The 27,555-nt window shown below is 41.9% G+C and overlaps 2 protein-coding genes, 1 long non-coding RNA gene and 2 pseudogenes across 3 annotated transcripts in view; 4 read left to right on the forward strand and 1 right to left on the reverse strand.

Annotated features, from left to right (window-relative positions):
- The window catches only part of LOC125884150 (gastrula zinc finger protein XlCGF57.1-like), a 561,995-nt gene that overhangs the window by 98,314 nt on the left and 436,126 nt on the right, over positions 1-27,555 (forward strand). Inside the window, exon 4 of the mRNA XM_049568957.1 lies at positions 246-638. Coding sequence (XP_049424914.1) covers positions 246-638 — 393 coding nt within the window. The remainder of the gene's footprint in view (positions 1-245; positions 639-27,555) is intronic.
- Positions 1-27,555, forward strand: part of LOC125884166 (gastrula zinc finger protein XlCGF57.1-like) — a 78,232-nt pseudogene that overhangs the window by 23,184 nt on the left and 27,493 nt on the right.
- LOC125884194 (uncharacterized) overlaps positions 1-27,555 on the reverse strand; it is a 54,013-nt gene that overhangs the window by 15,117 nt on the left and 11,341 nt on the right. The window lies entirely within an intron of this gene.
- LOC125884162 (zinc finger protein 3 homolog) overlaps positions 1-27,555 on the forward strand; it is a 123,178-nt gene that overhangs the window by 6,344 nt on the left and 89,279 nt on the right. The gene's annotated exons all lie outside the window — the stretch shown is intronic.
- LOC125884189 (gastrula zinc finger protein XlCGF57.1-like) lies at positions 7,258-18,689 on the forward strand (annotated as a pseudogene).

The following is a 27,555-nucleotide window of genomic DNA, read 5'->3' on the forward strand; positions in this document are numbered from 1 at the left end:
CTGTGAGCAAGGGATTAACAAGGGAGGGGCAGGGGGTCTTCTGTTGTTCACCACAGGTGTGTTTTGGCCTTGACACAGCTGAGTGAACACTGTGAAGCTGTTTGATGCTCAGAGATCTGTAGAAGTTTGTAGTCTGAAGTTTGATGTCTGTAACATCTGTGTGTGTGTGTGTGTGTGTGTGTGTGTGTGTGTGTGTGTGTGTGTGTGTGTGTGTGTGTGTGTGTGTGTGTGTGTGTTTCCTGCAGACGTCCAGCAGCTGTTGGTGGTTAAAGAAGAGGTTCCCCCTGAGCAGCAGGAGTGGAGCTCCAGTGTGGACCAGGAGGACCCAGAGCCTCCACACATTAAAGAGGAACAGGAGGAACTCTGGATCAGTCAGGAGGGAGAGCAGCTTCAAGGGCTGGAGGAGGATGATATCACCAAGTTCACATCCACTCCTGTCCCTGTGAAGAGTGAAGATGATGAAGAGAAACCTCAGTCCTCACAGCTTCATCAAAGACACACTGAACAGATGGAAACAGAAGCAGAGGGAGAGGACTGTGGAGGAGCAGAACCAGCCAGGAACTCAGATCCAGATACACATTTACAACCTGAGAATGATGACAGTGATGATTGGATGGAGACCAGAGAACCTCAGTCAGGTATCTGTCAAGTCACACATTTGCTAGTCTTAAGCAAGTCTCAAGTTTTAACCTTCAAGTCTCAAGCAAGTTGAGTCAAGTCATTTTTGTGTCTTAATTGGATAAAAATAAAAAGTCAGACTCTGTCGGTGTCTTCTGCAGAGAAGAGACGAACTCTCTCTTCTGCCAGGGGGTTCTCATCATACATCGCAAACAGCACCAGCAGGGCACTGTGGCTTGTTTGTGTAGTGTTTGATTCCAGCCACTTATGTCCCTTTTCAACAGACATGGGCTGGCTTGACGTGGCTTGGCTTGGACCATCAGCCCAGCACAGCAGGGATTTGCATTTCCATTACAGCAGGGCTTCCTTCTTGATATTGTGTCATAAACTGATCATGGGTGGTCTCGAGTGAGGACATTTTAAAGCAGTGGGCTGATCCACGGTTTAAGTTCCCTGTTTTTTTTTGCTGCATGTGTTTTTCCACAGCAGGGCAGGTAGTAGGAATGGGCGATATGTTATCGTCTGCGATATACCGTCAAAAAGACATATGCGCAACGCACTCACAGCCCAACTCCACATGTATAATGGCGTAAGGCAGAGCGGACAGCGAGGTACCCGTTCCTAAATGAGGCTCCAGCTCGATTATCTGGAACTGGTTTGGCGGGGTCTCGAAGTCATGGCGATGAGAACCCCCGCCAGACCTTTTAGGACCTACCCAAAAGTTGCCGAGGAGTTTGGAGGGTAGTCCAAATTTCCTCAGCTTCCTCAAGAAGAAGAAGATTCTCTGTTGAGCCTTCTTGATGATCTGTTGTGTGTTGTGAGTCCTGGTGAGATCTTCGCTGATGTGCCAAGGAGTTTGAAGGTTTTCACCCTGTCCACCGAGCTAAGCTAGCTCGGCTAATCAGTCAAGTCGGACTTCTCGTCTTGTCTGGGTATACATGCAGAAGAGAAAATCAATTTCCGACCAAGTACGTCTGACTCCGCCTCGATAGGCGGCGCTGTGTCCTTTTTAATTCAGTACGTATTGAACTACTTCTGGTTGACCCGAAGAGGAAGCTAACAGTTGTTCAGAATCTTTTTAAAATAAATCGGTGTTAGATGTTTTCCTACCATCCATAAACTTCACGATGTTTAGCTCCTTTAGCTGTCGGACCATGAGTGTAGTTTCCTCTGTAGAGCTTGTCAGCCAGCCTGTCTGGGATGAAAGCTGAACTGTAATCTATAAAGATCATTCGAGCGTAAGTGTTTTTGTGTTGGAGGTGTGAAAGGACTGTGTGAATGGCTGCATTAACGGTGTCGTCAGTGGAACAGTTCTGGCGATATGCAAATTGCAGTGGGTCCAGTGTATTTGGAATGACCTGTTTGATGTGTGACACGACTATTCTTTCAAAACACTTCATCACAGTTGAGGTGAGTACTATGGGGCGATAGTCATTCAGACAGGTTATACTGTTTTTCTTGGGGATGGGCACTATTGTGGTGAACCTTAAGCATGTAGGCACAGATGACTGGGAGAGGGACAGATTGAAAATGTCTGTAAAGACCTCTGCCAGCTTTGAAAAGCAGACCCTCAGGACACGGCCGGGGATGTTGTCAGGGCCAGCTGCTTTCCATGGGTTAGCTCTTTTCAGAACCTAACATTGGTATCTCCTGAGCAGTGATCCAAAGTTATCCACAACATTCAAAGACATGCCCAGAGTGGTATACAAATGCCCTCCTAACATCAGACAAATTGTTGTAAAATCAGAACTTCTCTCCCAAAGACAAGAAACTTTTTTCAGACGTATTCCAGATGGAAATTACAGATGTGCAAGTTGCGCGCAGTATAACTTCACCATGAAGAGCCACACTTTTACACATCCCCTCACAGGGAAGCATTTTGACATTAAAGGCATTATCACGTGCGCCACTACTAATGTAGTATACTTGCTTAAATGTCCATGTGGTTTGGGATATGTGGGGAAAACGAATCGAGCATTAAAAACACGCATCGCAGAGCACAGATGCAGCATACGCAATCAGGACTCCAAGAGTCCAGTGGCTATGCATTTTCTGCAGGCGAAACACAGTGTGGTATCTCTCACATACCAAGGAATCGAACACGTAAAACGTCCGAGATGTGGAGGAGACACAAACAGACTGTTGTTTCAACAAGAATCCTTTTGGATTTTTACATTGGACACCCTGTCCCCCAAAGACATGAACGAGGACTTCCCCGCTCATCATTTTCTGTAGTTGATAATTGTTAACAGCTGATGTGATATATGTATTATATTTTAACCTGATGTTGCCTAATATATTTTTGATGTAGTTATCATCATTGATCAATTGTGTATGTTTACAAGAGCCTAAGTATAATGTGTGTAAATATTTTTGTGAATGACCACCCAGGATTTATGATGTCACCAGTGGGAGTCTACATATATGGGTGAAAAACACATTACTTGTAAGATGACCTGATGAAGAGCTGACACGCTCACAACGTTGTCTAACTAGTAAAGTTCTTTGCAGCATAAAGAGAGTATGTGGGCTTTCTCTCTTTTTTCTAAAGTTTTTCATTCAGCCGAGCACCCAAACTAAGTGATGTGCGTATATTTCTACATTTTTTTTTAGCCCTTTTCAGAACCTTACACACCTCAGTTGGAGTTTGAGGGCTACAATATTCTCAGAATTGTTTTGCAACATTGTCGGAGTCCATGTTTTGAAACTAATTAAATAAAACTAAACAAGAGAACTGAAACATTTGCAGCTGTTTTTGTAATATTCAGTATGATTATTGTAGCAAGTGATTACATGACTTATTTTTTGGAGGCAGTAGCTTAAAAATGTATTCATTTTTTTTACCTCCTGACTTGTAATTTTTGTCATTTGCTGCAATTTTATCGCAATTTTTGACAAAATTCGCCGCAAATTCAAGGTTTTTCTGTCGCGAGATCCTGGAGGGACTGGTCTTGTAACTGAAAAATCTCCAGTCAAATTGATATTAGATCGAGACCCCTTGAGTCGAAATTGAATTGATTCAGGAAATCAGTGGCGATACCCAGTCCGAATCGGCTCTGCCTCACTCTCATACACTTTTTTAGAAATTCTCAAGTGAAGATAAAGAACCACAAATTTGTACTGCAGTAGTACTTGAGTTGATGTACTAACAGCATCTTATTTACTCAGGCTGCCAGTAATCAAACTTGACTCACTGCAAACTGTCGCATCTTATGGACAATCATTCTCACATAATTCACTTTTGCCTGAATAAATGAAGAGCCACACTGTAGCCTCCAGACATGACAAGAGTAACAGTACATGTTAATGACTGCTCTGAAATTAAAGCTCACCTCAACCTCACTCACTCTGACACAGCTGAGTGAACACTGTGAAGCTGTTTGATGCTCAGAGATCTGTAGAAGTTCAGTAAGGAGTTTTTGAGCTGTGATGTGACTGAACGACAACATTTCTCTGTAACGTGTGTGTGTGGTGTGTGTGTGTGTTTCCTGTTCCCTGCAGACGTCCAGCAGCTGTTGGTGGTTAAAGAAGAAGTTCCCCCTGAGCAGCAGGAGTGGAGCTCCAGTGTGGACCAGGAGGACCCAGAGCCTCCACACATGAAAGAAGACCAGGAGGAACTCTGGATCAGTCAGGAGGGAGAGCAGCTTCAAGGGCTGGAGGAGGATGATATCACCAAGTTCACATCCACTCCTGTCCCTGTGAAGAGTGAAGATGATGAAGAGAAACCTCAGTCCTCACAGCTTCATCAAAGACACACTGAACAGATGGAAACAGAAGCGGAAGGAAAGGACTGTGGAGGAGCAGAACCAGCCAGGAACTCGGATCCAGATACACATTTACAACCTGAGACTGATGACAGTGATGATTGGAAGGAGACCAGAGAACCTCAGTCAGGTTTAAACTCTCTGAAAAATGATCAAGTCTCTGTCAATGATTTGATTGTTGGTGAGAAACGATTTAGCTGCTCTGAGTGTGGGAAAACATATGGTCGAAGTGAACATCTGAAGGTACACATGAGATCTCATACAGGAGAGAAACCATTTAGCTGCTTCGAATGTGGGAAAAGATTTGGTTACAGTGGAGGTCTGAAAAGACATGTGAGAACTCACACAGGAGAGAAACTATTTAGCTGCACTGAGTGTGGGAAAACATATGGTCGAAGTGAATGTTTGAAGGTACACATGAGAACTCATACAGGAGAGAAACCATTTAGCTGCTCTGAGTGTGGGAAAACATATGGTCAAAGTGAAAATCTGAAGGTACACATGAGATCTCATACAGGAGAGAAACTATTTAGCTGCTCCGAGTGTGGGAAAAGATTTGGTTACAGTGGAGATCTGAAGAGACACATGAGAACTCATGCTGGAGAGAAACCATTTTGCTGTTCTGAGTGTGGGAAAACATATAGTCAAAGTAAAAATCTAAAGGTACACATGAGAACTCATACAGGACAGAAACCATTTAGCTGCTCCGAGTGTGGGAAAAGATTTGGTTACAGTGGAGTTTTGAAGAGACACATGAGATCGCATACAGGAGAGAAACTATTGAGCTGCTCTGAGTGTGGGAAAAGATTTGTTTGTAGGAGAGATTTGAAGAAACACATGAGAACTCACACAGGAGAGAAACTATTTAGCTGCTCTGAGTGTGGGAAAACATATGTACGAAGTGCACTTCTGAAGGTACACATGAGATGTCATACAGGACAGAAAACATTTAGTTGCTCTGAATGTGGGAAATCATACATACAAAATGGATATTTACATACACACATGAAAATTCATTTGGGAGAAAAGTGATGCAGCTGTGTATTTGGAATAAGATTTTAAAAAGACTAATGACTGACACAGACCCAAACATTTATGTTTATATGTTTTTAATTGTATGTATTTACTTCCTTACTTATTTACCAAGATCAGTCTTGTACAGCCAGGGGGAGTATTTACCCTCTGACAGCCAAGCTGGGTCAAAACCTGTCATCCAGAGGTGACTGGACTTTTGCTGCTTGTCAGGGGCAGGGCATGCAGCACTTTGGCTCTTTCCTGTACTTGGATCCAGAGCAGGAGAGCTACTCTGGCTGCTAAATCCTAAAACTGATTTGATCATAGTTTTCTTTTAAGAAATCTGCATAAAGCAGGCGCCCCATGTACAAGGCTGTTGCCGCAGCGGCCCGGGTTCGACTCCAGCCTGTGGCCCTTGGCTGTATGTCAGTCCCTCTCTCTCTCCCCCCTTTTACACTTGTTTGTCCTATCTATTAAATGCTGAAAATGCCCCAAAAATATCTTTAAAAAAAGAAATCTGCACAAAATAGACCATAATGATGTGAATGAAGTGAAAACATCTTTTCAGATATTATTGTAAATTTTTTAAAAATAAAATGTAAACATTGCTGAGCGATTTTCATGACTCAGCCTTCATTTGGAATTGTGTGTTTTCAGCTTTACTCTCCCAGTTGGGAGATGCAGACAAGAGAACTGACATGGTTAGGTCGGTTCCAAAAAAAGTCACACAACAACACAAACTGTCCAACTGAAGGGCAGTTGAAGACCAGCAACTCATTGTGTTCTGTGAAGTAAAATTACTGATTCTGTCAGTGGAGTCTGGTTGCTTTTAGGAGAGCATCATGTAACTGCATCAGTAAAGGGCTGTCTGACAGCATGGTTAGGTCTTGAAAATCTCCATCATGTTCCTACAGAGACCGGGAGGTGACATGCATATGTTGCTTTTTTTTAAAATGCGCATGTGTTTCATAATTTGCACGCACGTTTTACAAAACGCACGTGCGTTTTATTGAAACGCACATGCGATTTATTATCATGAACTCATCTCTACCAGGATCTGTACTTTTTACTGCTGTGAACGTCACATTGTTTGAACAAGATGGCGTGACAGCACAAGCGTGACTTACTACAGCCATGTACTATGGAACGCCAAATGGACCAAAATGTGTAATTCGATGTCTGTTTTAAGACGTCACATTTGTAGCTCTTAAGTAGTCAGTAGTGTAAGCATGTGTGGAAATGTATGGAGCAAACAAAAGAAGAAAACAGCAGCAGCAGCCGTGCCCATGCTCCGATCAGACCAGAGAGAGACTGAAGACAGGCAGGAGGGAGCTTTTGACAGAGACACACACCGGGCCCAGGTGTTGCTCACTGGGCTGATGACCCTCCGCCCTGCAGAGTCCTGCAAGAGAAAGAACAGCAGCTAAAGGCAGGGACAACTGGTGGAACGGAGGGGTTGTTACAGCAGTCACGTTCCACTGTCTCATCATATTGTCTGCCTCTTGATGTAAACAGATGTAATCTGTCCTATTGCTGCAGTTTGTGGGAGTGACAGCCAGGCACACATGTTTTGATGAAACGTGTGCGCGATTTAATAAAATGCATGTGTACTACATGAACTACTTTTTTTCTGCATATATAAAATCAAATGAAGAAAACTAAAAATCAACTGGAACAGTTCAATAAAAGTCATTCTTTCGAATAAGTGTATTTTCATCATTTATCCTCTTGAGTGTGTTTTTCTGACTAAGGCCGCAATTCCATGTAACACTTCTGGACTTTTACTTTGAAGCCCATGAGCTCATCTCTGCCGGAAGCTGTACTCTTGACTGTCGCGAACGTCACACTGTTTGAACAAGATGGCGTCTGGTAGAAAGGTGTTAGCAGAGTCTCTTTGTTGTTGTGAAGTGTGAACATGTCTAAAGTCCAAATGCTGAGAGCGTTGGTGAAGCAGCGACTAACTGCGGCTGCTGAAGAGATATTTGGGCTGTTTGAAAGAACGATAGCAGAGTACGAGGAGGAACTTTGTCGATCAAAAGAGGAGAACGAGCGACAACGGAAACTACTGGACGCTGTTTTCAACCCTCAGCTTCGGTTACACAGAGCAGGTTTGTTCATTAAACATTACAAGTTCATTATTAATAATATAACTGCAGCTTTGTTCAATAAATATTCAGTCTGTCGACGTTTATACGCCGCGTTAGCTTCTCTGGTGTCGTTAGCTTCTCTGGTGTCGTTAGCTTCTCTGGTGCCGTTAGCTTCTCTGGTGTTAGCTTCTCTGGTGTCGTTAGCTTCTCTGGTGTTAGCTTCTCTGGTGTCGTTAGCTTCTCAGATGTCGTTAACTTCTGTGGTGTCGTTAGCTTCTGTGGTGTCGTTAGCTTCTCTGGTGCCGTTAGCTTCTCTGGTGTCGTTAGCTTCTCTGGTGTCGTTAACTTCTGTGGTGTCGTTAGCTTTATCATCCTTAAATGATTATCATTGTTTATTCTCTCATCATATTTTGTATTTTTAATGTGAATCAGTGAAGTTACTCCAGCTGTTAAACAAATGTAGTGTAATATGATTGTACAATATGAACCTCTGAGATGTTGTAGAGTAGAAGTATAAAGTAGCAGGAAGTAGAAATACTCAAGTAAAGTACAAGTTAACAGAGAGCAGTACATTATTCTATGCTTTTGTTTGATCTTCACATTGGCTAGTCATCCTGATTAATTTGTCTTCTGATTAAATCAGTACATTATTCTATGCTTTTGTTTGATCTTCACATTGGCTAGTCATCCTGATTAACAAATTTGTAGTATGATTATAATATGACCTCTGAGATGTTGCAGATAGAAGTATAAAGTAGCAGGAAATAGAAATATGTAAATACACATTAACAGAGAGCTATTATTTTAACAGATCAGCATAATAAATTAACAGTAATCCGTATGACACAATAAGACAAAAAGGGAGACAGAGACAGAGAGAGATGGAGGACAGACGGTAATGACAGTAGCCCACAACAACATTAATGAAAGTAATAATATCATAATTGTAATTCTGGTTATTGTGGTACAGTATGTTGAAAGTATATATTAATATCTGACAGTATACATATGTGACAGTAATCTTATGTGTGTAATAACAGTAGAAGTGTGACAAATGATAACAGCAGCAGCAGGAGGCATCTGGTAGGACCACGGCAGCAGCACAACCACACACGTCACGCTGTCCAGGCACCGCTGCGATATGAGTTAACCTGCGAGACAGTGGATCACAAAGGCTCCGGAGAAGAAGCCGAGTTAGTGGCTGGTACAAGGCAAGCCTGAGCCGGCCCTAACTATAAGCTGAATTTTTTGGGTTAGCCCTACTAAGCGTTTCCCTTACCTCTGGGCTGTGACGTCATCTCGCGAGTGCTTTGCTTGTTGCCGGAAGAAAACAGAGGAGCCATGCTGAGCGCCGCTCAGAGTGGCGCTGGTTGTCCCAGAGTGCAGTTGACAGCTTTTACTGCATCGACTGAAAACAATGGTTTGTGTTTGTGCTTATCCGAATTGCAAGAACAGGATGTCACGCAACATCCCATACAGCTTTCACAGGCTGCCTTTGTCGGACGGCGAGATGCTGAAGTTGTGGCTAGTTGTGCTACAAATGAATGCTAACACTCCTGTCCAGACACTGCGCCTTGCAGACCATCGGGTCTGCAGTGCTCACTTCTCCCAAGATGACTACTGCCAGCCGAAGAAGAGAAGACATCCAATCCCAAAACACCTCTTCCTAAGAAAACGGCTGCCCCACAAGTAGAGAGAGCTACAGACACAGTGGAGCAAAGCTCTTGCGAGATGACGTCACACACAGCCCAGAGGTAAGGGAAAGGCTAGTATGCTATTTACAGAGATAACACTGGCGATCTGAACCGGTCAGTGGCGGGGAAAAAAAGCACTTTTAATGCACAAACTTATACGGGACGCATTTGCCCTCGTTAGCGTTGTAGCTCGTTTTGCAGCTCCCGGCTGCATCCGCCTCCCTCAATAATGAACCAGTTTTAGAACAAGTTGTACCTATTAGTCATACGCACACATACACATGGGAAATAGGGCCCAGGTTGAAAAATACCGAAGTTATCCTTTAACATTAGGATTTTAAATTCAATTCTGAATTTTACAGGGAGCCAGTGCAGAGAAGCTAAAACAGGAGAAATATGATCTTGTTTCTTAGTTCCTGTTAGTACACGTGCTGCTGCATTCTGAATTAACTCAGAATGCAGGTCACAGGGAGACGTGGATGGTGCTCTGTAGGGCGCTCAATTTAAGTGCATTAACCGTGAGCGAGGGGTTAACAAGGGAGGGGCAGGGGGTCTTCTGTTGTTTGCCACCAGTGTGTTTTGGCCTTGACACAGCTGAGTGAACACTGTGAAGCTGTTTGATGCTCAGAGATCTGTCGAAGTTTGTAGTCTGAAGTTTGATGTCTGTAACATCTGTGTGTGTGTGTGTGTGTGTTTCCTGTTTCCTGCAGACGTCCAGCAGCTGTTGGTGGTTACAGAAGAGGTTCCCCCTGAGCAGCAGGAGTGGAGCTCCAGTGTGGACCAGGAGGACCCAGAGCCTCCACACATTAAAGGGGAACAGGAGGAACTCTGGATCAGTCAGGAGGGAGAGCAGCTTCAAGGGCTGGAGGAGGATGATATCACCAAGTTCACATCCACTCCTGTCCCTGTGAAGAGTGAAGATGATGAAGAGAAACCTCAGTCCTCACAGGTTCATCAAAGACACACTGAACAGATGGAAACAGAAGCAGAGGGAGAGGACTGTGGAGGAGCAGAACCAGCCAGGAACTCAGATCCAGATACACATTTACAACCTGAGACTGATGACAGTGATGATTGGACGGAGACCAGAGAACCTCAGTCAGGTATCTGTCAAGTCACACATTTGCTAGTCTTAAGCACGTTTCAAGTTTTAACATTCAAGTCTCAAGCAAGTTGAGTCAAGTCATTTTTGTGTCTTAACTGGATAAAAATAAAAAAGTCAGACTCTGTCGGTGTCTTCTGTAGAGAAGAGACGAACTCTCACTTCTGCCAGGGGGTTCTCATCTTACACAGCAAACAGCACCAGCAGGGCACTGTGGCTTGTTTGTATAAGGCCTGTTTCCACTGAAGAAGTTCTTGGTACTATTTGGAGGGCAGGAACTACTACTGGAATGTCCTCTCGCTTGGCCCTCTATATTTCTATAAAGTTACCGGGCTCTGGATGTGACGTGATTGTTATGTGACCATTTTGAATGGGGCGACGTAGGGGCATAGGGACATAGTTAGCTGTTAGCTGTTAGCCGTTAGCGGTGTCTGTAATACAACCCCTGGCAAAAATTATGGAATCACCAGTCTTGGAGGATGTTCATTCAGTTGTTTAATTTTGTAGAAAAAAAGCAGATCACAGACAGGACACAAAAATAAAGTCATTTCAAATGGCAACTTTCTGGCTTTAAGAAATACTAAAAGAAATCAAGAAAAAAAAAGTGTGGTAGTCAGTAACAGTTACTTTCTTAGACCAAGCAGAGGGAAAAAATTATGGAATCACCCTGTAAATTTTCTTTCCCAAAACTAACACCTGCATCAGATTAGATCTGCTCGTTAGTCTGCAGTTAAAAAGGAATGATCACACCTTGGAGAGCTGTTGCACCAAGTGGATTGACATGAATCATGGCTCCAACACGAGAGATGTCAATTGAAACAAAGGAGAGGATTATCAAACTCCTTAAAGAGGGTAAATCATCACGCAATGTTGCAAAAGATGTTGGTTGTTCACAGTCAGCTGTGTCTAAAATCTGGACCAAGTACAAACAACATGGGAAGGTTGTTAAAGGCAAGCATACTGGTAGACCAAGGAAGACATCAAAGCGTCACGACAGAAAACTTAAAGCAATATGTCTTGAAAACAGAAAATACACAGCAAAACAAATGGGAGGAAACTGGAGTCAACGTCTGTGACCGAACTGTAAGAAATCGCCTAAAGGAAATGGGATTTACATACAGAAAAGCTAAACGAAAGCCGTCATTAACACGTAAACAGAAAAAAACAAGGTTACAATGGGCTAAGAAAAAGCAGTCGTGGACTGCGGATGACTGGATGAAAGTCATATTCAGTGATGAATCGTGAATCTGCATTGGGCAAGGTGATGATGCTGGAACTTTTGTTTGGTGCCGTTCCAATGAGATTCATGAAGACGACTGCCTGAAGAAAACATGCAAATTTCCACAGTCATTGATGATATGGGGCTGCATGTCAGGTAAAGGCGCTGGGGAGATGGCTGTCATTACATCTTCAATAAATGCACAAGTTTACGTTGACATTTTGGACACTTTTCTTATTCCATCAATTGAAAGGATGTTTGGGGATGATGAAATCATTTTTCAAGATGATAATGCATCTTGCCATAGAGCAAAAACTGTGAAAACATTCCTTGAAGAAAGACACATAAGGTCAATGTCATGGCCTGCAAATAGTCCGGATCTCAATCCAATTGAAAATCTGTGGTGGAAGTTGAAGAAAATGGTCCATGACAAGGCTCCAACCTGCAAAGCTGATCTGGCAACAGCAATCAGAGAAAGTTGGAGCCAGATTGATGAAGAGTACTGTTTGTCACTCATTAAGTCCATGCCTCAGAGACTGCAAGCTGTTGTAAAAGCCAGAGGTGGTGCAACAAAGTACTAGTGGTGTGTTGAAGTGTTCTTTTGTTTGTTTGTTTTTCATGATTCCATAATTTTTTCCTCGGAATTGAGTGATTCCATAATTTTTTCCCTCTGCTTGGTCTAAAAAAGTAACTGTTACTGACTACCACAATTTTTTTTCTTGATTTCTTTTAGTGTTTCTTAAAGCCAGAAAGTTGCCATTTGAAATGACTTTAGTTTTGTGTCATGTCTGTGATCTGCTTTTTTTCGACAAAATTAAACAACTGAATGAACATCCTCCAAGACTGGTGATTCCATAATTTTTGCCAGGGGTTGTAACTCAGTAACTCAATAAACGGTGTGTGAAAAAAATATTTTTCCCAGCAGATGTCTTAGTTACAACATGATTGAGCTAACTGGAGTAGTTTCATGTCGTATCCGACAACGGGAGGCTTTTAACAGATGATGTCCTGATGTTAGCTTTGCTGCTGCTGTTAGCTGTCCCTGTCAGCTGCAGCCACTGATGCTTTCTAGACATCTTGATTTCCCAAAACTGAATAAATGCCACACATAGCAACACAAAATCATGTTGTAACTAGTACAAATACAATTGTATTTTTTTTCATGGACCGTTTATTGAGTTACTGAGTTATTAAAGACACCACTAACGGCTAACAGCTAACGGTTAGCCCAGCTAATCTACGATAACCATGTTATTAATTACAAAACTTCACATCCCGCCTTGAATATATCCAGTCAGCACCAAGTAAACCCCAAGCCCCAGCAGCAACTTAACACAAATTCTTATCCAGCTGATAGATTCAAGATTCAAGAGAATTATTATCATGTACACAGCAAACATAAAGGTGGTTACAAGCAATGAAATTTTTTTCTTTAAGAGTTGCCTTGACAACACTAAAATACACACTGACTAAACTAAGATAAATAGAAATAAGTAACAATGAAAAAGAGAACAAGTATTATGTACAGTCAGATTGTTGTGCAAATAGTATCAAATATTGTCACATTGTCCAATATGTATATGTACAGATAATCACCGGCTAAGTCGTCTGATGGCTTGTGGATGGAAACTGTTTTTTAGTCTGGTTGTTCTTGCTTTCACACTTCTGTAGCGTCTGCCAGACGGCAGGGGTGTGAACAGTGTGTTTTGTGGGTGGGTGTGGTCCTTAATGATGCTGAGTGCCCTTTTTGTGACCTGGGTGTAGTAGATGTCCTGTAGTGGGGGGAGGGCTGCTCTGCAGATGAATTGTGCCACTTTAATGACACGCTGGAGAGCCTTTCTGTCCTGAAGAGCGCAGTTTCCGTACCACACTGTGATGGAGTTTGTCAGGATGCTCTCCACTGTGCGTCTGTAAAAGTTGCAGAGGAGTTTGGAGGGTAGTCCAAATTTCCTCAGCTTCCTCAAGAAGAAGAAGAGTCTCTGTTGAGCCTTCTTGACGATCTGTTGTGTGTTGTGAGTCCTGGTGAGATCTTTGCTGATGTGCCAAGGAGTTTGAGGGTTTTCACCCTGTCCACTGAGCTAAGCTAGCTCGGCTAATCAGTCAAGTTGGATTTCTCGTCTTGTCTGGGTATACGTGTAGAAGAGAAAATCAATTTCTGACCAAGTACGTCTGACTCCGTCTCGATAGGCGGCGCTGTGTCCTTTTTAATACAGTACGTATTGAACTACTTTTGGTTGACCCCAATAGGAAGCTAACAGTTGTTCAGAAACTTTTCAAAATAAATCTGTGTTAGGCGTTTTCCTACCATCTATAAACTTCACAATGTTTAGCTCCTTTTAGCTGTCGGGCCATGAATGTAGTTTCCTCGTCCGTCCAGAAGTGCGTCTTCTGCTTTTCCGTTGACATGTTTTTTTGTTTTTTTTTCCCCCGGGAGTTAGTGCTACGTCATCTCCTTCTTCTTCTGGGTGAAAGCTGGCGAAAGAAAACGTGGCGCATGCGCAGAACGCCAAGTCGGACTAAAGAGATACATGTAGCAATAGTTTGATTTTCAATCAAATTATCGAGGTGTGTTAGTCGATCTACAGACAGCACAATTTCAGTCGGACTATATATATAAACAGCATATAAACAGCATTCGAGTGTAAGTGTTTTTGTGTTGGAGGTGTGAAAGGACTGTGTGAATGGCTGCATTAATGGTGTCGTCAGTGGAACAGTTCTGGCGATATGCAAATTGCAGTGGGTCCAGTGTATTTGGAATGACCTGTTTGATGTGTGACATGTCTATTCTTTCAAAACACTTCATCACAATTGAGGTGAGTACTATGGGGCGATAGTCATTCAGACAGGTTATACTGTTTTTCTTGGGGATGGGCACTATTGTGGTGAACTTTAAGCATGTAGGCACAGATGACTGGGAGAGGGACAGATTGAAAATGTCTGTAAAGACCTCAGCCAGCTCTGAAGAGCAGACCCTCAGGACACAGCCGAGGATGTTGTCAGGGCCAGCTGCTTTCCATGGGTTAGCTCTTTTCAGAACCTTACACACCTCAGTTGGAGTCACAGTGAGTGAAGAGCCCTGTAGCGCTGCAGCGTCTCCTCCTGCTGTCTGTGCGTCCTGGCTGCCACGCCACTTTTACGCACACAGACACACAATCACAGAGTAAAGATGCCGCGGTGGAGACAGAGAGGTGAAGATAACTTGAGCTGATGACAACTACACTTGTTACTATGCATGCAATAAAATCTTCTTGAGGAAAAAGTCGGTGGTCATGTGACCTGCAGGCAATGAGTCATCATCAGCAGACATGCTTTCTATTCTTTCTTTGAAAATTCACTCAGTACTGTGATATCAGGAATATGATTTATTTTATTGACATTTTTATTTTGTTTCCAGTGAGATATGAAGTTTGTATTGGGACTTTGCTGTTTTAATATTACTGTTGCTGCTCCAGAAACAACATTTAATTATGAAATATTCCGTTTTATTCCTGTTGTGAATTTCTTCTTTTTAAAAAAATACTTCCTTGTAAATGTTACACAATTAGTTCTCTGAGAATCTCTTTCACATACTCGCAGAAATTGGTATTGCAGTCCCTCCAGAAAAGTGCCATCTTGCTTCTGCAATAATTAACGCAAATTAAACACAAGTCCGCAATATTTACGGGGGCTTGCAATTTTTCAAAAGTCCCGCTGTTTCTCCACGTTTTTTTTCGCATTTTATGGCTGACCAGAAATCGTTGCAAATGTGTCGTTTGAAACGTCATCAGACGCATCATCAAATGCGCTAATAGCATTGCAGTATGGAGAAACTCTCTGTATGGACATAAGAATTTGCACCGTTTAAATGCAGACAATATGTGTTGAATTTATTGAAATGTTAGGTTTACAGAAGATGTAGCTTACATGTTGTTTTACAGTCACACTGTCTGGTTTGAGGGCTACAGTTTTCTCAGAATTTTTTGCAACATTATTGGAGTCCATGTTTTGAAACAAATTAAATAAAACTAAACAAGAGAACTGAAACATTTGCAGCTGTTTTTGTAATATTCAGTATGATTATTATAGCAAGTGATTACACGACTTATTTTCAGGAGGCAGTAGCTTAAATTTTTTTTATTTTTCTTTCTCCTGACTTGTAATTTTTGTCATTTGCTGCAATGTTATTGCAATTTTTGACAAAATTGGCCGCAAATTCAAGGTTTTTCTGTCGCGAGATCCTGGAGGGACTGGTCTTGTAACTGAAAAATCTCCAGTCAAATCAATATCGGATCGAGACCCTTTGAATCGAAATCGAATCGATTCAGGAAATCAGTGGCGATACCCAGTCCTAATCGGCTCTGCCTCACTCTCATACACTTTTTCGAAATTCTCAAGTTAAGTAAAAGAACCACAAATTTGTACTGCAGTAGTACTTGAGTTGATGTACTAACAGCATTTTATTTACTCAGGCTGCCAGTAATCAAACTTGACTCACAGCAAACTGTCGCATCCTATGGACAATCATTCTCACATAATTCACTTTAGTTTGAGCAAATAAAGAGCCACACTGTAGCCTCCAGACATGACAAGAGTAACAGTACATGTTAATGACTGCTATGAAATTAAAGCTCACCTCAACCTCACTCACTCTGACACAGCTGAGTGAACACTGTGAAGCTGCTTGATGCTCAGAGATCTGTAGAAGTTCAATGAGGAGTTTTTGAGCTGTGATGTGAATGAACGACAACATTTCTCTGTAACATCTGTGTGTGTGTGTGTGTGTGTTTTTCCTGCAGACGTCCAGCAGCTGTTGGTGGTTAAAGAAGAGGTTCCCCCTGAGCAGCAGGAGTGGAGCTCCAGTGTGGACCAGGAGGACCCAGAGCCTCCACACATTAAAGGGGAACAGGAGGAACTCTGGATCAGTCAGGAGGGAGAGCAGCTTCAAGGGCTGGAGGAGGATGATATCACCAAGTTCACATCCACTCCTGTCCCTGTGAAGAGTGAAGATGATGAAGAGAAACCTCAGTCCTCACAGGTTCATCAAAGACACACTGAACAGATGGAAACAGAAGCAGAAGGAGAGGACTGTGGAGGAGCAGAACCAGCCAGGAACTCAGATCCAGATACACATTTACAACCTGAGACTGTTGACAGTGATGATTGGAAGGAGACCAGAGAACCTCAGTCAGGTTTAAACTGTCTGAAAAATGAAGTCCCTGTCAGTGATTTGATCGTTTGTGAGAAACCATTTAGCTGCTCCGAGTGTGAGAAAAGATTTCGTTGTAGGAGAGATTTGAAGAAACACGTGAGAGCTCACGCAGGAGAGAAACTGTTTAGCTGCTCTGAGTGTGGGAAAACATATGTTCGAAGTTCACTTCTGAAAGTACACATGAGAACTCATACAGGAGAGAAACCATTTAGCTGCTCTGAGTGTGGGAAGAGATTTGGTCAAAGTGGAATTCTGAAGGTACACATGAGAACCCATACAGGAGAGAAACCATTTAGCTGTTCTGAGTGTGGGAAAACATTTGGTCAAAGTGAAAATCTGAAGGTTCACATGAGAACTCATACAGGAGAGAAACCATTTAGCTGCTCTGAGTGTGGGAAGAGATTTGGTCGAAGTGGAATTCTGAAGATACACATGAGAACTCATACAGGAGAGAAACCATTTAGCTGTTCTGAGTGTGGGAAAACATTTGGTCAAAGTGAAAATCTGAAGGTACACATGAGAACTCATACAGGAGAGAAACCATTTAGCTGCTCAGAGTGTCGGAAAAGATTTGGTTCCAGTGGAGAGTTGAAGGTACACATGAGAACTCATACAGGAGAGAAACCTTTTTGCTGTTCTGAGTGTGGGAAGAGATTTGGTCGAAGTGAACATCTGAAGGTACACATGAGAACTCATACAGGAGAGAAACCTTTGTGCTGTTCTGAGTGTGGGAAAAGATTTGGTCACAGTGGAGATTTGAATAAACACATGAGATGTCATACAGGAGAGAAACCATTTAATTGCTCTGAGTGTGGGAAGAGATTTGGTCAAAATGGAAATCTGAGGGTACACATGATAGTGCATACAGGAGAGAAACCATTTAGTTGCTCAATTTGTGGGAAATCGTTTACAAAAAATGGAAAGTTACATAAACACATGAAAATTCATGGGGGAGAAAAATGATTCAGCTGTTCAGTCTGGAAAAAAATCTATTTGGAATAAGATTTTAAAAACACTCATGACTGACACAGACCCAAACATTTATGTTTATATGTTTTTAAATGTATGTATGTACTTACTTACCAAATCAGTTTTTGTACAGCCAGGGGGAGTATTTCCTCTCTGACAGCCAAGTTGGGTCAAAACCTGTTGTCCAGAGGTGACTGGACTTTTGCTGCTTGTCAGGGGCAGGGCATGCAGCACTTTGGCTCTTTCCTGTCCTTGGATCCAGAGCAGGAGAGCTACTCTGGCTGCTAAATTGTAAAGTTGATTTGAACATAGTTTTCTTTTAAGAATCTGCACAAAATAGCCCATGATAATTAAGTGACAACATCTTTTCAGACATTTTTGTAAAACTGATGTGGATATTGTTTAGGTGACCCTGTTTTTATGTGGCTAAGATAGGTTTTGCTGCTGTCCCCGTCCACAGTCACCAGACTCCTTTGATAGAAACAGCCCTTTTTTCTACCTAGCTCCCATGCCATTTTTAGTCTCTTTTGGGTCTGTCTGTATCATTCTGTGTCCCCTCTGAAAATTCAGAGGTTTTACGAGTTCACAAAGGCAGTGCATGTGGAACGCTTCGTTGGTTGTTTTTGTTGTGTTTCTACTTCGCAGCAGCAGTATGATTCATGGGGTGGATAACTGATCAAGAGCTCCAATCAGAGCTGATCTGATCGATGGATGAGAGGAGCAGCTGCGGCATTCTGATGTTACACTTATGGATTCCCTGTGTAAACTGTCTACTAATATTTACAAATAATTTTGTGTCCTTGTGTACATGGTCTGTGTGGATTTTATCATTGTCTTTTTCTTTTTTGTAATATTTTACTGAGTTAACTAATGGATTAGGGTATACACTGGAAAGTGCCTGGATAAAGTCACTCCAAGGATTTTTTGCATCTTTCCATCATGTTTCTGTTGCTCATGTACTACTTTTTTGAAAAATTGCATATGTGAAATCAAATGAACTAAACTAAAAATCATCTGGAACACTTCAATAAAAGTCATCCTTTCGAATAAGTGTATTTTCATCATTTATCCTCCTGCATGTTTTTCTGAATAAGCCCACAATTCCAACACTTCTGCACTTTTATTTTGAAGCCCACGAGTTCATCTTTACCGCAAGCTAAACATCATGAATCATAATTGAAAAAATGAATGGGCTTATTACACTCCCTTGCTGGGTACCATTTACCACCACACATTGACTCGATATTTCACTTCCTATCCTTACCTGGGTAGTTCTATATGTCATAAAATCGTTTATCCCATTCTCCCTCCTAACCCCATTAACTTTAACTTTATCAGAAGTCTGTCTTTCCACATCAACGTGTCTCTTAGACCCCATCCCAACTAGGCTACTTAAGGAGGTCTTACCTATAGTTAACACTCATATATTAGATATGATCAATATATCCTTATTAACAGGCTATGTACCACAGTCTTTTAAGGTAGCTGTAATTAAACCTCTACTGAAAAAGCCCACCCTGGATCCAGAGGTGTTAGCCAACTATAGACCAATATCTAATCTTCCCTTTATGTCAAAGATCCTTGAGAAAGTAGTCGTAGACCAGCTGTGTGATTTCCTCCATGACAATAATTTATTTGAGGAATTTCAGTCAGGATTTAGAGTGCATCATAGCACTGAGACAGCACTAGTTAAAATTACAAATGACCTTCTGATTGCTTCAGACAAAGGACTCGTCTCTGTACTTGTTTTATTAGATCTTAGTGCGGCGTTTGACACAATTGACCATCAAATTCTGCTGCAGAGACTGGATCACTTAATTGGCTTAAAAGGTTCAGCACTAAGCTGGTTTAAATCTTATTTATCTGATCGTTTTCAATTTGTTGACGTTCGCAATGAACCATCCTTACGTACTAAAGTTTGTTTTGGAGTTCCGCAAGGTTCTGTGCTCGGACCAATCCTGTTTACTCTATATATGCTTCCGTTAGGTAACATCATTAGAAATCACTCTATAAATTTCCATTGTTATGCGGATGATACTCAGTTGTATTTATCAATGAAGCCAGAAGAAAGCAATCAATTAACTAAACTCCATAATTGCCTTAAAGACATAAAAACTTGGATGAGCACCAATTTCCTGATGTTAAATTCAGACAAAACTGAAGTTATTGTTCTTGGCCCCAAACAACTCAGAGACTCTTTATCTGATGACATAGTTTCTCTAGATGGCATTGCTCTGGCCCCTGCCACTACCGTAAGAAACCTCGGAGTAACATTTGATCAAGATTTGTCTTTTAATTCTCATTTAAAGCAAACCTCACGGACTGCATTTTTTCATCTGCGTAATATTGCGAAAATTAGGCCTATCCTGACCCGAAAGATGCAGAAAAATTGGTCCACGCTTTTGTTACCTCAAGGCTGGATTATTGTAACTCTCTATTATCAGGTAGCTCTAGTAAGTCCTTAAAAACTCTCCAGCTAATTCAGAATGCAGCAGCACGTGTACTAACAGGAACTAAGAAACGCGATCATATCTCTCCTGTTTTAGCTTCTCTGCACTGGCTCCCTGTAAAATCCAGAATTGAATTTAAAATCCTACTGTTAACTTATAAAGCTCTAAATGGTCAAGCTCCATCATATCTTAGAGAGCTCATAGTGCCATATTATCCCACCAGAACACTGCGCTCTGAGAACGCAGGGTTACTCGTGGTCCCTAAAGTCTCCAAAAGTAGATCAGGAGCCAGAGCCTTTAGCTATCAGGCTCCTCTCCTGTGGAATCATCTTCCTGTTACGGTCCGGGAGGCAGACACCGTCTCCACATTTAAGACTAGACTTAAGACTTTCCTCTTTGATAAAGCTTATAGTTAGGGCTGGCTCAGGCTTGTCCTGTACCAGCCCTTAGTTACTTAGGCCTAGTCTGCGGAGGACCCTCTATAATACACCGGGCCCCTTCTCTCCTTCTCTCTCTCTCTCTCTCGTATCCTATTACTGCATCTAGCTAACCCGGCCATTCTGGATGTCACTAACTCGGCTTCTTCTCCGGAGCCTTTGTGCTCCACTGTCTCTCAGATTAACTCATATCACAGCGGTGCCTGGACAGCGTGACGTGTGTGGTTGTGCTGCTGCCGTGGTCCTGCCAGATGCCTCCTGCTGCTGCTGCCATCATTAGTCATTAGTCATACTTCTTCTGTTATTATACACATATGATTATTGTCACACATGTATACTGCCAGGTATTAATACATACTTTCAACATATTGTACCGCAGTAACCAGAACTATAACTATAATATTATTACTTCCATTAATGTTGTTGTAAGATACTGTCATTACCTGCATCTCTCTCGCTCTCTCTCTCTCTCTCTCTCTCTCTCTCTCTCTCTCTCTCTCTCTCTCCCTGTGTCATATGGATTACTGTTAATTTATCATGTTGATCTGTTCTGTACGACATCTATTGCACGTCTGTCTGTCCTGGAAGAGGGATCCCTCCTCAGTTGCTCTTCCTGAGGTTTCTACCGTTTTTTTTCCCCCGTTAAAGGGGTTTTTTTGGGGAGTTTTTCCTTATCCGCTGTGAGGGTCTTAAGGACAGAGGGATGTCGTATGCTGTAAAGCCCTGTGAGGCAAATTGTGATTTGTGATATTGGGCTTTATAAATAAAATTGATTGATTGATTGATTGATTGATTGATCATATCATAAGCCTTTTCAACATCAAAGAATACTGCTATAACTGACTCTTCATTGATTTGTGCTTTTCTAATCTCATGTTCTAAGCAAATGATAAGATCCAAGATTCCCCTTCCTTTTCTAAACCCACTTTGATAATGCAACACTATTCCTTTCTTTTCTGTAAAATATGTCAACCTTTCAGTGACCATTCTTTCCATGATCTTACATACATTTGATGTGAGGGCTATTGGCCTATAATTAGAGGGCTTCGAAGGATCCTTACCAGGTTTCCTTATAGGTACTATTACAGCCTCTTTCCAAGCTTTTGGTAGCCTTTCTTCTTCCCACACTTAATTATAGAGAACCAAAAGTTTACTCAACGCCCTGTTACTAAGATGTCTCAACATTATATAACATACTAGGTCTTTTCCTGGAGAAGTATTGCCTGATTTACAAATAGCTCTCTTCATTTCATCTAGAGTGAATGGAGAGTTAATTGACTCATCCTCCATAGTCATACTCCTTTCTAATGCATCTAAGTGTTGTCTTTTTGTTATTTCTCTTCTTCTTCTTCCATCTTCTGTCAAATTTCCTGAACCATGTACTCGGACAAATGCTTTGACCATCATCTCTGATTTATCCCTGTCAGTAACTGCAAGTTGTCCTTCAGATTCTAAAACTGGATACTCCCACTCCTTTCTATTACCCCCCATTCTCTTGATCGTGTTCCATACATTTCCGACCGGAGTTGTTCTTCCAATCTTATTGCAAAAACTTTGTCAATTTTCTCTCTTTGCTTGTCTTATCGTTCTCTTTACTACAGCCTGGGCTTTCTGATACGCAACTAGATGATTATAATTATGACTCTTCTTCAAAAGTTGCTTTGTTCCTTTCTTTTATAGCCCTACTGCACTTTTCTGTCCACCATGGAACAGCTTTCCTTAGCATCCTCCCTCTACTCTTTGGGATTGACTCTAAGGCTGCCTCAATTATTTTAGAACAAAAACTCTCATTTAACTCATCAACATCCTGATTTTAATCAACTACTGCCACTCTTTCTTCACTAATTACCTCATACTTTTCCCAGTCTGCCTTTTCAGACACCCACCTCCCCCCTCCTCGTGTTGATAATCTTTCCACCTCAATATCTACAGCTGTCATAATTGGATAGTGGTCACTTCCAACACATGACTCATCCCATATTTCCCAACTACATTTCTTAGCCAAAGTATTAGACACCAACGTCAGGTCCAGAGCAGAGTCCTGTCCTGTACGTACATCTACCCTAGTGCCTCTCCCATCATTAAGACACACCAACTCTTTTTCCTCTAAAAGAGCCTCTATTACTTGACCATTAACATCTAGGTGTCCGCCCCCCCAAAGTGGATTGTGTGCGATAAAAACCCCACACCAAATTACCCTATGCCTATCCTGACCCTGAACTCCTAACAACAGGTCTAGTTCAATCCTTTTACATGGGTTATAATAGTTTATTAACACAACCTCCTTTCCCTTACACCACACCTCCACCACAACACATTCGTGACCTTCTCCCTTTCCCAACACTCTGTATGGTATATTTAGTTTGGTAAATGTCGCACACCCACAACCATTCCCTACTTCCCTATCTTGACATATGATAACATACCCTTGTAATACAAAATCTAAGTGTTGCTTCAACCAAGTCTCTTGAACACATATTACATCTGGCTTTGTCACTAAACCTTCAACAAAACTCTTAAACTCCTGCCCATTTGCAATAAGAGACCTTGCATTCCACTGGAGTATCAATACCATAAAAGGTATTAACCACATCCTTCCTGACTGGATCTTGCCTGGAGCTCATCTCTAACCTCTTCCCAAGCCACTCCTACCAGTCCAAGTTGGTGCACTGCTGCTTTTACTATCAACTGAATCTTTTGCGTTTTAGACTCCACTCCCACTGTGCTATGAATTACACCTGCGATAAATGTAACCAGCTTTTTCTTCTCAACCACTAAACTCTCCTTTAAAATCTCACTGGCTCCTCCCATTGGACCCCATGGATGCACCCTCTGACCCAAATCCTTCTCTTTACTTGCTTTGCAGCTTCAGCATAAGACAATTTACTTTCCACTCTGACTTTCTGTATCTCCACTTCCTTTTTTAGTACTTCTCATCCCCTGTAGGCGGCGCTGCAGGCCTGTCCACAGTTGCAGCACTTCTGCTGCACTCCCTCACCACACTTGCCATACTCATGATTCCCTCCACAGCGTGCACATCTGCATTGCTCCCTGCACCTTGAAGCTACATGCCCAGACTTTTGGCAGTTGAAACACCTCATTGCCCTCGGCAGATAGTCTCTCACAATGTAACTCATCAGCCCCAACATCACTCGCTTTGGAATAACTTCCCCTTGAAACTCAATCATTACAGTTTCAGTATCTTTCTTGGTCCCATTCACATTAGACCTGATCCTCTGAACATTTAATGTCATGCCCCCTTTCAAGTTATTTTTAATCTCCTCCACGCCTATGTTAAGGGCTACACCAGAAATGACACCTCTCCGTCCCCTGGCCCTACCTCTCCCTCCTACTCTGCTCGTACTGACCACTTTAATCCCCCCAATCTCTTTAAGTTTGAGAGCCTAACTTGCCTGCTCCTCCTTGTTGCATCCAATTAAAAGGTTTCCATCAAGAAGTACCTTAGCAAAATCAGTATTTCCAATATCGCAAATTTAGCATTTTGGTTAACTTTAGCGGATTAACCCTGCTCATTCCCGACTGGTCACCGAATCTTATAATGCATTTTATGTTTTCCTGATTCTGCCTACCAGATCCTTCCAAGTTACTCCTTTCCGTTCTATTTTAGAGATATGGTGTGATGTTATGCCAGACTAGCTTACTTATTGTTAAATTTGGTTTATTTAAACTTGGTAAATGGTGGGTTATTGCCTAAATTAGGCTGGTTGTATGAGATGCTTTAATAGTTTAATCTCACTAGAGTAATAAACAAAACCAAAGCTGTATCCGAAACCACACTAACGTACTACATACTACATCAGTATGTACTGCATACTGCATACAAAATGTGTATGCAATATGCCATCCCAGCAGACCGTTCACAGTATGCAGTATACAGCCAAGTATCCCAGAATGCATTTTGCACCAGCCGACAGCGAAAGCGGAGAGTTCAAAGCAGGCTAAAAGCTGTTTTAATTTCCGCTGTAGCGCTGTTAATATGTCACTTTATTAAAGGGACATTGTGTAACATTTTCAGTGGTTTATTGGCAAAAATTGATGTCTGCATTCATAAATATGTCGTCACTGGTGTACTATTACCTCCACCAATAATCTGACTTATTCTCGTAAAAGGTCACGTTGCCTTTTTGACTCCCTTTTGCACCTTCTTGGCGACGAGGATTCCGTCTCCCGAGATGCTGCATAATACATGATCCTGCATTATGCTCAAAGAGTGGGACTTTGTTATGCTGCAGTAGTGCCGGGGTAGTAGCGGCGCTGGCCGCTACTACAGTGTTGCGAGGAGAGGGATGAGGTGTGTGAGGTTGAGCCAATATGCAATATGATTTCAACGTTAGACGGGAGAAATTCCTACACACTGTGGCTTTAAGTTTTAATATTTTTTCAGGCGTAAAAGTAACCGCTTAGATCCCCAACACGTGGTCAGTTTATCCATATAACACCTGTTTGGAAATTTGCTCCGACGTATTCGGGGATGAGAAGAGCCGCTGTGGGAGCCACTGGCCGGGAGCAGCAAGCAGCTCGCAGCCGGAATACCGAGATGATCGCCGTTCAACCTCCGTCGTCATCCCGGGGAGAAAGCAATCCGATGAACTGACCTGCTGCTCTTTGGAGATTTACTGCTGGCTGATATAAATCCTTTTGGAAGATAAATGTTGGTTTCACAGATGAAATCTAACAATTGTAGCTGCCACATTAGTTTGTCTGAATATAAAGTGAAGCTTCATGTTTTTATTGGACAAAACACCTGACTCTGTAGCTCCTCTTAAAAAGAAGTTAACAAAGCAAAGAAAGTTCGCTCCTTGGTATAACTCTCAAACCCATAAATTAAAACAAATATCGCGAAAGTTTGAAAGCAGTTGGCGATTAACCAAACTGGAAGAATCTCGTTTAATCTGGGCAGACAGTCTCAAAACTTATAAGAGGGGCCTCCGCAATGCCAGAGCAAACTATTACTCAGCATTAATAGAAGACAATAAGAACAACCCCAGGTTTCTTTTCAGCACTGTAGCCAGGCTGACTGAGAGTCAAAGCTCTGTTGAGCCTTGTATTCCTTTAGCCCTTAGCAGTAATGATTTCATGAGCTTTTTTAATGACAAAATTCTAACTATTAGAGGCAAAATTCATGACCTCCTGCCCTCAGATAGTACCTATCTAACCTCAAACACAGCTGTAAAACCTAATATATATTTAGATTGCTTCTCCCCAATTTCTCTTCAAGAATTGACTGCAGTGATTTCTTCATCTAAATCATCAACGTGTCTCTTAGAACCCATCCCAACTAGGCTACTTAAGGAGGTCTTTCCTTTAGTTAACACTCATATATTAGATATGATCAATATATCCTTATTAACAGGCTATGTACCACAGTCTTTTAAGATAGCTGTAATCAAACCTCTTCTAAAAAAGCCCACCCTGGATCCAGAGGTGTTAGCCAACTACAGACCAATATCTAATCTTCTCTTTATGTCAAAGATCCTTGAGAAAGTAGTCGTAGACCAGCTGTGTGATTTCCTCCATGACAATAATTTATTTGAGGAATTTCAGTCAGGATTTAGAGTGCATCATAGCACTGAGACAGCACTAGTTAAAATTACAAATGACCTTCTGATTGCTTCAGACAAAGGACTTGTCTCTGTACTTGTTTTATTAGATCTTAGTGCAGCGTTTGACACAATTGACCATCAAATTCTACTGCAGAGACTGGATCACTTAATTGGCCTAAAAGGTTCTGCACTAAGCTGGTTTAAATCTTATTTATCTGATTGTTTTCAGTTTGTTGATGTTCATTATGAGTCATCCTTACGTACTAAAGTTTGTTTTGGAGTTCCGCAAGGTTCTGTGCTCAGACCAATCCTATTTATTCTATATTTGCTTCCTTTAGGTAACATCATTAGAAATAACTCTATAAATTTCCATTGTTATGCGGATGATACTCAGTTGTATTTATCAATGAAGCCAGAAGAAAGTAATCATAACTCCATAACTGCCTTAAAGACATAAAAACCTGGATGAGCACCAATTTCCTGATGTTAAATTCAGACAAAACTGAAGTTATTGTTCTTGGCCCCAAACAACTCAGAGACTCTTTATCTGATGACATAGTTTCTCTAGATGGCATTGCTCTGGCCTCTAGCACTACCGTAAGAAACCTCGGAGTAATATTTGATCAAGATTTGTCTTTTAATTCTCATTTAAAACAAACCTCACTCACTGCATTTTTTCATCTGCGTAATATTGCTAAAATTAGGCCTATCCTGACCCGAAAAGATGCAGAAAAATTGGTCCACGCTTTTGTTACCTCAAGGCTGGATTACTGTAACTCTCTATTATCAGGTAGCTCTAGTAAGTCCTTAAAAACTCTCCATCTAATTCAGAATGCAGCAGCACGTGTACTAACAGGAACTAAGAAACGAGATCATATTTCTCCTGTTTTAGCTTCGCTGCACTGGCTCCCTGTAAAATCCAGAACTGAATTTAAAATCCTACTGTTAACTTATAAAGCTCTAAATGGTCAAGCTCCGTCATATCTTAGAGAGCTCATAGTGCCTTATTGTCCCACCAGAACACTGCGCTCTGAGAACGCAGGGTTACTCGTGGTCCTAAAGTCTCCAAGAGTAGATCAGGAGCCAGAGCCTTCAGCTATCAGGTTCCTCTCCTGTGGAATCATCTTCCTGTTACGGTCCGGGAGGCAGACACCGTCTCCACATTTAAGACTAGACTTAAGACTTTCCTCTTTGATAAAGCTTATAGTTAGGGCTGGCTCAGGCTTGTCCTGTACCAGCCCCTAGTTAGGCTGACTTAGGCCTAGTCTGCCGGAGGACCCCTCTATAATACACCGGGCACCTTCTCTCTCTCTCTCTCTCTCTCTCTCTCTCTCTCTCTCGTATTCTATTACTGCATCTTGCTAACTCGGCCTGTCTCTCAGATTAACTCATATCACAGCGGTGCCTGGACAGCGTGACGTGTGTGGTTGTGCTGCTGCCGTGGTCCGC

This window comes from Epinephelus fuscoguttatus, linkage group LG23 (assembly GCF_011397635.1).
Source record: "Epinephelus fuscoguttatus linkage group LG23, E.fuscoguttatus.final_Chr_v1".
Taxonomy (NCBI): Eukaryota; Metazoa; Chordata; class Actinopteri; order Perciformes; family Serranidae; genus Epinephelus; species Epinephelus fuscoguttatus.